Source organism: Hibiscus syriacus, unplaced genomic scaffold (genome assembly GCF_006381635.1).
Source record: "Hibiscus syriacus cultivar Baekdansim isolate YM2019G1 unplaced genomic scaffold, ASM638163v2 tig00109987_pilon, whole genome shotgun sequence".
NCBI lineage: Eukaryota > Viridiplantae > Streptophyta > Magnoliopsida > Malvales > Malvaceae > Hibiscus > Hibiscus syriacus.
Window position 1 is genome coordinate 620848 of NW_024062550.1, and position 10860 is coordinate 631707.

The following is a 10860-nucleotide window of genomic DNA, read 5'->3' on the forward strand; positions in this document are numbered from 1 at the left end:
TTTACCCATTTTTGAAACGTTAGATGAATATCTTGAAACAACTAAATAGGGAAAAATATCAAAATTATATATTTTTTTGAATGATAATAAATATTATTATTATAATAACACTCTCCAAGCCGTTTGCCGCGTCGAATCAAATACATGAAAAAGAAGGGGAAAAGAAGATAGATTCACCACTCTCCGACCAAACATCAACAGAGGGAACAACAATGAACAATTCCGTAATGTTTTAACACCATTTCCAGAAGACAAGAACCAGAACATGCAAAACTTTTTGCCTTAATCTTTCTTGTTACCAAAAGGATGGCATACTTTCTCCAACCCCACTCCAAGACAATGTCTGAACCCTCCTTCGTCCTTCGACGAGGGATCGGAATCGTTCGATCCGGTGATATTCGGCTGGATAGTTCCGATGATAGCTTCGATTTCTTCTTTAGCTCGTTCGAACACGTTGGGGGCTTTTACTTCATTTAGTGGGCTGGTTTCATCTATGCCGTCGTTTCTCCCATGAGTTTCTTTATGGTGATGGTTTGATGATTTCTCATTACCATTTTCTGGCAAACATAAACACAAAATAAGCACAACACAATGTTCATGACACTTCCAACTTATGTTACTCGGATTTAGATGTAAGTGTCAGATACGAGTACGTATTAGATACGAGTATAGTTCGATTTTTATAAACTTTTCCTTATATTTGAAAGATTCCTGGAAAAGCAACAAAATTACTTCATGAAAATTACCCAGAGCTTGAAAAGAAAGATATCTAAGAGAAAATCATATAGGAAAAGGAAGTATCAAAAGAACCTGGTTGGTCGTGTTTCGTTTGTTCCTTGTCAGAATAGTCCCTGAAAATTCAATGTGATGTGAAAATAAGTATACAAAAAGGCCTTCTGATTGATCCTCATACTCAATTGGTCAAATTGTAGTTTTGGCCCCTCTATTATGTTCAACTTTGAAACTTAGTCCTTATAATTTGTCTTGACATAATTGATCCTCTACTTTTATAATGTTTAGTTAAACCAAGTAGTTAATATCAGTTACTATTCTACTTAAAATGCTGTGTTGATTTTGTTTCTTAAAAGCACTCCTTCCTATCTTTACTTAGATTAGGGTTCGATCGGATGATCAACAAACAACACTTCCAAAAGTTTTCCCAGAAAGGTCAAGAGATCACTCAACGAGAACGTTATAAAAGTAGATGACCAAATTATGCTAAATCAAACTATACGAACTCAATCCCGACTTCAAGCATAACGGAGGGGATCAAAAACCATAATTTGACCGAATGAGAAATTAGAATCCAACCTTTCATGATCATGAGTGTGGGACTCTTTCTTTTGATGGATAGTTTCAACAAGAGCCTCAATCTCCTCCTTTACTCTTTCAAACACATTGGGGGCTTTCACATCATCCAGTGGGGTGTTTTCATCAATATCTTTATGCTTTCCATTAGTTTCCTTATGAATCGCGGTATGAATCACAGCTTCAATCTCTTCCTTTGCTCTTTCAAATATATTTGGTGCTTTTACATCCTCATCTGCTACACAGCATCGAAATACATTTATTTGATCACTCAAAGAACCACTAATCTAATCACACACATTCATCCATTCAAAGGTTAAGAGCATGGAAAAGAAAGATTAACCCCATAAATTTGGTCAAGTTTAGTCCCTGTACGACAACAAATTTACAACTTTCACGTACTATAGGGACTAATAAGATAATATGATCGAAAAAGTACACCAGCAAAATTTCCAACTTTTACTCAAATGTTTCCTCAGAATTGAGAACCAAATACTACTATGAATTCGGTATATTATATAATTTCCATTTCTTGTGATGAACACTCGTACTCAATTCGAATTGAAATACATTTCATTTGATCACTCAAACTACCACTAATCTAATGACTAATCACACACATTCATCCATTCGAAGGTGAAGAACATGCAAAACAAAGATTATAACCCCCATAAATTTGATCAAATTTAGTCCCTGCACTTTTCGAGTTCTGAAATTTCAGTCTTGATCCAAGCAATATTAAGGGCTTAAAATATCAAATCGGAGAACATGAACTAAATATTCCACTTATGCCTATTATATGGACAAAAAAGTACACCCAAAGACAGCAAAATTTCAAACTTTTACTCAAATGTTTCCTCAGCACTCAGCAGTAAAAACCAAATGCTATTATGAAATCGGTATACCATTTCCATCTCCAGTGATGAATTCTCATACTCAATTCGAATTGAAATGCATTTCATTTCATCACTCAAAGAACCACTAATCCAATCCGAAACATTCAGCTATCGACAGGGGAAGAACATGTAAAGAAACAAAGATCGGAGATAAACTAAAGAACCCCACAAACTCGCACAAGGACAACATATATTACATCTAAAGATCGCAAAATATCAAATACTATCATGAATTCAGTACAGCCTTTCCTTTTCTTTCCCGGAATTTCTCGAAAACCAGACAAAAAAGGGGGAATGGGGGATTGAAGAAGGAAAAGAGAGAATCATACCTGAGGAATAGTACGATGAACTTGATTTTGGTTCCGCCATAGCACCTTTAGATTCTTAGACTGCGATGCGACTGATTGCGATGTGAAAGTTGGGGTTTGATTCGAAGGTTTGATGAGCGGAGGCGCTAGCGAAAAACCACCGATGGAATCATTATATCATCCACTATTCACAGGTTGAAATCTGTACTTTTGTGGATTTTATACTCGACTCAAAAAACTCGTAAATTATTAAAAAAATATTATATTATAATTTTAGATTTTTTTAAAATTATATTATTAAAAATCTATTAAAAATACATTATTGATAATTCTAAATTTTTAAAAATATATTTTTAAATGTAATATAGGATTTTTGTAGGTTCAAATTCGAATTTGAGTTCGAGCTCAAAATCGAGCTTCAATCAAATTCGAGTCTCGAGCTTCAATCGAACTCTTAATTTTTTTTGAGTTCGAGACTTTTCATGTTCAAGTCGAGTTTCAATATTTCCCTGGGTTTAGCTTGGTTTCTAACTACAATTTCCCTGGGTTGAAGTGGAGAAAGTACAACCTGACTTACCATATCCAAAATTCAACCGAGGGGTTCACGCTAAACGAACTGAGCCCCGTCATTGCTCGAGCATTCGAGTCATGGGCAGCCGTTTCTTCCTTCAGATTCACAGCAGATGAACCACCGCAAGGCACCACCACCAAAGCCGATATCCAAATAGGGTTTTCCCCTAACGATCAACATCCTTTTGGGACTGCATACGCTCATGCCCTTTATCCAGAAAATGGGAGGCTTCGGTTCAATGATGCCTATAACTGGACGTTAAACCCTACTGGAAGTGATCAAGTAGACGTGGTCTTGGGTTCTGCATGAATTAGGTCATACTATCGGCCTTGGCCATAGCCGACAAGAAAAAGCAGTCATGCATCCATATTATCAGCAAGGAACTACAAAAAGAGATCTGTCCAAATACGACATCGATGGCTTAAAATATTTGTAGGGCTACTAGATGGCATAGTTTCATATTACATCGTGTTATACAAGTTGGAGTACTATACGTATAATTTTATCTTTAGTGAAACTTGTACGATTTCATAATATCAATATCATATCATATTACACCATGAAAGTACCTATATTTCATATGAATAAAAAAAAATTTATAATAGATGAAACAATTCAACTGGCAAAATCACTTCGACCATTGGATAGTAATCCTAATTAGGGATGGGCATGGGACCCGAATCTGACCTGACCCGATCCAATCGGGTCGGGTCGGTTTTTTTAAAAAAAATTCAAGTTCAGGTCGGGTAGAGTCGAATTTTTAAATGTGGTGTTCGGGTTGGGTTGAATTCGGGTTTAGGGTGAAAAATACCCGACCCGACCCAAAAAATATAATTTTATCTTATATATTTATGTATAATTACAATAATATCCCTCTATATATTATTTTTTTCAATTAAATCATTGTTTTTATTGAATAAAAATAATATTTTTATTATTTCGGGTCGGGTCGAGTTCGAATTTTGTTCAAAAAGTTGAATCGGGTTCAAGTCGATTGGAGGGTATATATTATGCGGGTCGGGTCGAATTTCGGGTGGATGAGTCATTATTCTCGGGTCAGATCGGGTGGACCAAAAATCTTTCCCACCCCCTACCTATGCCCATCCCTAATCCTAACATCATTTATGAGTAGACATCATCTTTATCTAATTCAAAGTTATCATGTGGTATTAGTTCTTGATTGAGTTGTATTCGTCTTCTCTCTTTTAAGAGAAGTTTTAACTTAATTTTATTTTAATCATCGTTACTGAACGACGACTCTATGTTCACATTAAATAAATAGAACACTATCTCACTCATTATACATGAACAAATATTAGGACTAAATTAATATAACAATTAAAGATTAGGTTCATTATTATATAAATTTTATAAACTAATGCATGGCCTTCAATCACTAAATAGAGGGTAACTAAAATTATTATAGTGACAATTTGTAATTTTACTTAGTTGAGTTACCAAAAAGTAAATATACAAATAATTAAATGACTAGAACCTGTAGTTTACCCAAGTGTTCTTTTGTGCTGTTACTTGACTTTTACTACAGCGTTGGGCTAGTGTTTTGATCCCAGGTGGACGAGTGTGAATGGTTGAAATAAAACGACGTCGTATAAGTAACAGCAAACATACACCATTTCGTTCCTGTAAACCGCCACGTGATTCGAGCATTCAAATTATTTTAGTTAAAAAAGCAAAAACTTTGCTGCAGCATAGTGGCGGTTGCGGGGGGCAGTAGCGGCGGCTGCAGGAAGCAAAACATAGAGTAAAGCATCGTTGTCTGCGAGAGAGATGGGAAATCCGAAGCAGAAGTGGACGGCGGAGGAAGAAGAGGCGTTGAGAGCGGGAGTAGCCAAATACGGCAAAGGGAATTGGAAATTGATTCAAAGAGACACTGAGTTAAGCCCTTTCCTCTTTGCTCGCTCCAACATTGATCTCAAGGTTCCCCTCGTCAAATTTCCCGTTTGAATTATTTTATTTATTTATTTTATTTTCACCGTTTTTACCCCCTGTTTGAAAATTCAGGACAAGTGGCGGAATTTGAGTGGTGGTCCCGGCGGCCATGGTTCCCGGGAAAAATCAAGATCGTCAAAGCCAAAGCCAAAGCCAAGCACCGATGGCCCCCAGAGCTCTGTCGTTGTTAAGCAAACCGCATTGCCTAAACCACTCATTGATGATTCTTCAAAAAGCTTTACTCCAAAGTATGCAACCTTGCTCTCTTTCACGGTGTTAGGGAACAAATCATAATGATGTATATTTAGTTGATGCATAGGAATCAGTAGAACTGAGATATGGAAATTGATTTGCGAAATTTTAGTGAATTTAATGGGATTTAATGAAGAGGGTTTAGCATTTTGATGTATTGTTATCCCATTCTCCAAACTCTTTGTGATAAACATTTTGATGTATTGCTACTTTTTATTGTAGTCGGTACAATGAAATGATTATTGAAGCTGTATCAGCTTTGAAAGAACCGAATGGATCGGATCACCGAGCAATTGTTGGCTACATCGAGGTAGGATTCTGTTTTCTCTTTTCATCGTCGTTTCATTGAATATTTATTGTACATGAAGAAAGTGTGCTACTACTTTTTGTGTTGTCTTTAATCATCATAAATGTTGAAAATCTATTTGAATAAACCATACATCTAGGAATGACAAACCGGTAATAATTTCATGGGTTTCACACCGTACCAGCTTTAATTAAGACGAGGATGGGTATAAGTATAGTGGGTAGTGGACGGATGTAGATATAAAAAGTCATACCCGTCAAAGGTAGTGGGTAGGTGATGGGTTTAAGATCTTACTCGCCCCACATCTACCTACCCACCAACTACTCACCGTGTAAATTTTGGACTATTATGAATTTAAATATAATTTTATAGATTATTATGTAACTCTTAAGATTTTATAGGATGACTTGTAATTTAACCATGTTAGGTATAAACATTTTTAAAACTGAAGATCGTTGTTTCTCCTATCTCAAATGGACAGATACAGGATGGATGGTGGGTATGCAGTTGGATAGTGGGTGTAGGGTGGATTTGAAAATGTATCTGCATGGGCGAATATGAATCTAAAAATTTTATCCGTCGTGGATGGTAAGTAGGTGGTGGATATAAAAATATTAGGTGTACATATAGATAGGGGAAAGGCTATCTGCACCCGCTGCTCGTTTTCCATCCCTATACTTTGTTGATGATAAGACTGATTTTGAGAAACCATACATGTTGGTTTAAGGTTGGGTGTGTTATATGTGCCTAATGTTGTGCTGTACTTGATAGGGCTTGCTGCCAATAGGCATTTCGAGCCTGAAATTTTCGCTAAGCTCCTTGCCTTTTATGATATTTTTAAGACTCGTAGAAATACAAATGATGGTTAACTTAGATATCTTGCGATTTCGAGTTCTCTTTATTGGCATTGTAACTTGGTTTCTCAGTCATGAACTTACATTATCGAAATCATGAGTATGATATTTCCTCAACATATTTCGCAGCAAAGGCAAGAGGTACCTCTAAGTTTTAAGAAGCAGTTATGTTCGAGGTTGAAAAGGCTGGTTGCTTTAGAAAAACTCGAAAAGGTAAATCGTAAACAGTTTTATTCTTCTCTTTATCGATTGCGATTTACTCGAAACTGCTTCTGATAGAGTAATGGATGATTCATTCAAAGGAGTGGAACTGGTTAGAGCTTTCCTTGAATTTCTTTGTTGCCTCGTAATATCCCCTGTATTCAGCATATCATTCTCATGATAAACAGAAAGGAACATAGGGACATCTGCAACGGTTATGCTACGCTTATCGGTCATGGGAATCGAACTAACACATCCTTATCCCGAAAACAGTTAGCAAGAAGACCATAAGAATGGCAATTTCGTACTTGTTCTTACCTAAGGAAACATTAGGGAAAAGTTATTTTCCTTTTCTTTAGGTCCAATCATGGTGTTAGCAGTTTGTTCTGTTAGGCCTACCTTATAGTATGTCTGAAATCTGGAACTGGTTTTGCTTTATCTATTGGTAATAATGCAGGTGCACAATCGGTACAAAATAAGAAAAGACGGGACTTTCGGAACGAAGACTCCCACCCCAAAACAAAAAGGCATGCGGCCTAAGAAGTTCCGAAACACCGGTCGCATAACCTGTGATGCAGTTAAAGAAGCTTCAGCAACTGCTGCCTATCTGATTGTTGAAGCAGAAAACAAGTCATTTCTTGCAGCTGAAGCAGTTAAAGAGGCGGAAAGAGTCTCGAAAATGGCTGAAGACACAGATTCACTGCTACAGTTGGCCAAAGAGATTCTCAAAACATGTAATGTTGCTCCGTCTCTTCATTTTTTTTTCTCGACTACTCGTTCCGAACACATGTTTCGGTCAAGCGCCATTAAAATGCATAGGCATGTTCGAATCCAATACTCGATCCCGAGTCCGTGTAATAATAGGGTCATGCTTTTGTTTTATCAGTCATAATGTTCCCATTCTTAATCTCTCATTTGTGTTTTTGTAGGTTCCCAAGGTGAAATTGTGCTCGTAGAATAGGATATGATAGAGATGACCCTTCAATTAGGACATGTAAATATTGTTTTCACTTGTTTCCTTTTGGATACAGCTCGACTAATTTGTATTCGACTCGACTCGACAAACATGGTGACAGATATTTTGGTAAAATTGAAAATCTTGACTGACACTCTCATTGTGATTCATGAGAAAATTTCAGATGTTACTCAGAGTACTCATCTGAAAGACCTTTCTAGCCCTCTATATTCTCATGTAATGTATTAGTAATTTCTCCAAGCTTACGAGGCATCTTTTTATTAAAAAAAATATTATAGGTCTAATTGTAAGTTGTAACACATGAAGAGTGAAAGAAGAGGGGTAATTTATGCGTTTAGTATATGAACTATCAGTTTTGGTCCAAAGTGTTAATTTTCAAAACCATTTCTAAAGTTTAGTTTCTGTTTCATTTTAGTACCTCTGTTCAAAATTTAACAAAATTGAAAGTGTAGGTATTAAAATAGACTAAAATTGATAGTTTAGGTATTAAACATGTTAAGTTTTAACGGTGAGATATTAAAATGAAACAAAAGTTAAATATTATGTATGATTTTAATTTTTTTTAAAAAAAGTTTAGGTATTAAAATGAATTAAAATTGATAATTTATGTACTAAATGGGTAATTTATCAAAAAAAGGAATATACTGTTACCTATTTGCTCTTGACAGCAATCTTGCTAAACTAAATTGAATCTTTTTTTTAATTTTCCAAATTTTTAGGTCTAAATTAATTTGTTTTTTTAGATTTTATAAGGATTTTAAAAAGTTTAAAAGGACTTTAATTTAAAATATTTGAAGAAATTATTATTATTTTTTTTTACAAATTTTCAAAAAATCTGATAATAGATAGAGATGAGTATGGGTTGGGTTTTTTGTCCAACCGACCTGAGAGCAAGGAATCTTTCACCCGAGATCCGACCCGATCGACCAAAACAAGATTCCACCCGACTCGAACCCGACCCGATATATAACTTAACAACCCGACCCTAAATAATAAAAAATATTATTTTTATTCAATAAAAACAGTGACTTAATTGAAAAAAATAATACATAGAAGGGTATTATTGTAATTATTCCTAAATATATAAGGTAAAATTATATTTTTTTTTGTAGTATATTTTTTATCCTAAATCCAAACCCGACCTAATCTGAACCCAATTTTTTTTAAAAATCCGACTCAAGTCAAAACCCGTTCCATGCATATCCCTAATAATAGAAGTCTAAATTTAATTAAAATTGTCAAACATGTATCTTTCCATCTGAAGTTAAGGTGGAATCCATTTCCTTACATAGTGGGTCCATGTTGTGCATAAACCTTTTAATTGAATGGGACAGCTTTAATTACTCAATCTGTGTCCATAGCTTTTACTTATATTGCTGGTTTTAATTATTATCTTTTGTAAAAATAATACGACATTGAAGTGGATTTAATTATAGTTTTAGTCTTTAATCATATTTAATTTGGGTAAACTATACTGATGACCACCGAACTATAGCCTATTTTCATTTTGATAACCATTTTTGAATTTTTATCAATCCGTCATCCAACTATTTAAATGCATTCAATCAGACCACTTGTTGTTATCAGTTAACGGAAGTACTGGCGTGACAGTTAGTAAAATTGATATGATTATATATTTGGTCACTCTTACTTATATATTCTATCAATTTGGTCCTAATTTTAATAAATTAAAATAAAATTAATCCTCCAATCGGATGGTGCCATGTGTTGTCGTTCGAATGGACAATAAATTTATTTTAATTTAACAGATTTATTTTTCACTTCACCAATCAGAGGGTGACACGTGTCACACTAGAGTAGAAAGAAAACAAGGAAAGTTGAAAATAGGGAATAGTGGGATTCGATCCTAGGTCTTTAGGCAATAATGAGAGAACTTAGCCATTGAGTGTAACTGACTGTTATATGTCTTATAAATGTGTGCATATTTTAAATTATATATATATCTTAACTTAAATTCACATCTTAATATTAAATAATTTTTAGAGTCGAGTTGGATTTATAAAATTCAAGTCGAGTCGAATGTTTGATTTTTTTTTTGTAAATTTAGTCGTGAATATTATAATATTATATTATTTTATCTTAATTAAAATGATTTTTTATAATCATTTACGTCACATATATATTCCTTTACATTTTTTTATGAATACATATGTCATATAAGGTCGAGGGATTAGACTCAAACTTAAATATTAATCAACTAATTACTAAAAAAACTTGAATTATTCGAGTTGTACTTTATAATTCGATTTGAACTTGAATTTTTTTTAGTCAAGTCAATTTTATGATATTACAACTAGTCAATTCGAGTCTAGTTGAAAAATCAGTTTGTCATGTATAGTTTTGATCATCTCTAGTTAAAAGACCTAATAGATATTTGGTGTAAATAAAAGTAATGTGCTTAATTAGTTTTGGTATGTTTTAGTATTTAGACTCTTAATTGTTTCAAAAGCATATTAAAGTTTAATTTTGTTTTATTTTAGTATTCTGTTCAAAATCTAATGTTCAGTTCTAATAAAAATGAAAATTTAGGTACGGAAACGGACCAAAATTGATAGTTTATATACTAAACGCATGAAAGCTTTAACAGCGGGTATTAAAATGAAACAAAAGCTAAACACGAAGTGTGGTTTTAAAAAAAAATTAAAAGTTAGGTACGGAAATGCATCAAAACTGATAGTTTAGGTACTAAGTATGTTGTTTACCCTAACTTTTATTTATTTATTTTGATTCATATACGTTAAGTTTGACTTTTCTTACTGGGCAATGGCAGGTGGGGAGTATGATATTCTGGTTCATTTTCTGCATTCTTGGGCAGCCTATCACGATTTGATGAATCGGAAAGGGAGAGCAGATTAGATTTTACATACAGTACCCCCATAACAACATTGCTTCAGTGCCTGATGGGAACTTAATTCAGTAAGATGCTTACTAATTACCATAACAACACTTCAGTGCCCCATGGAAACTTTAATTCTTTAGCCGCTGAAGATTGGTACACACACACACACACACACGTTTCTTTTAGATTTCATCATTCCATTTGCTGTTTGTATGCTGGAATGTTGGGTGACTTGAGTGGATATTTTATTAAAGCCATCAAATTCATAACCAATTTGGAGGTTGTTATTCAACAAACCATCATGTACAGTGCAACACGGCTGCGAAGGCAGCTGCCTTCCCCGGGTCCATGAGCACAATTATTGCGGTTGGTTCTAA

General features: G+C 34.4%; 2 protein-coding genes across 2 annotated transcripts; one reads left to right on the forward strand and one right to left on the reverse strand.

Moving 5' to 3' along the window:
• Window positions 1-281: 281 nt before the first annotated feature.
• Window positions 282-2673, reverse strand: LOC120211783. Its single transcript, XM_039210260.1, has 4 exons — window positions 2534-2673; window positions 1312-1543; window positions 811-851; window positions 282-557 (listed from the first exon to the last, which is right to left on the reverse strand). Exons 1-4 carry the CDS (start codon window positions 2571-2573, stop codon window positions 283-285), a joined length of 588 nt encoding a protein of 195 aa, XP_039066191.1. The 5' UTR covers window positions 2574-2673; the 3' UTR covers window position 282.
• Window positions 2674-4833: 2160 nt separating this feature from the next.
• On the forward strand, window positions 4834-7704 carry LOC120211796 (telomere repeat-binding factor 4-like). Its single transcript, XM_039210271.1, has 6 exons — window positions 4834-5021; window positions 5106-5281; window positions 5508-5595; window positions 6576-6659; window positions 7105-7381; window positions 7577-7704. The coding sequence occupies exons 1-6, from the start codon at window positions 4872-4874 to the stop codon at window positions 7606-7608; spliced, it is 807 nt and encodes a 268-aa protein (XP_039066202.1). The 5' UTR covers window positions 4834-4871; the 3' UTR covers window positions 7609-7704.
• The last annotated feature ends 3156 nt before the right edge of the window (window positions 7705-10860 follow it).

Coding starts and splice junctions, on each gene's coding strand:
- LOC120211783 (XM_039210260.1), bottom strand. CDS start 2,573: ATGGCGGAACCAAAATCAAGTTCATCGTACTATTCCTCAG. Junction 1,544..2,533: donor TTCATCGTACTATTCCTCAG/GTATGATTCTCT, acceptor GCTGTGTAGCAG/ATGAGGATGTAAAAGCACCA. Junction 558..810: donor AACGAAACACGACCAACCAG/GTTCTTTTGATA, acceptor TATGTTTGCCAG/AAAATGGTAATGAGAAATCA.
- LOC120211796 (XM_039210271.1), top strand. CDS start 4,872: ATGGGAAATCCGAAGCAGAAGTGGACGGCGGAGGAAGAAGAGGCGTTG. Junction 5,022..5,105: donor GCTCCAACATTGATCTCAAG/GTTCCCCTCGTC, acceptor TTGAAAATTCAG/GACAAGTGGCGGAATTTGAG. Junction 6,660..7,104: donor CTTTAGAAAAACTCGAAAAG/GTAAATCGTAAA, acceptor GTAATAATGCAG/GTGCACAATCGGTACAAAAT.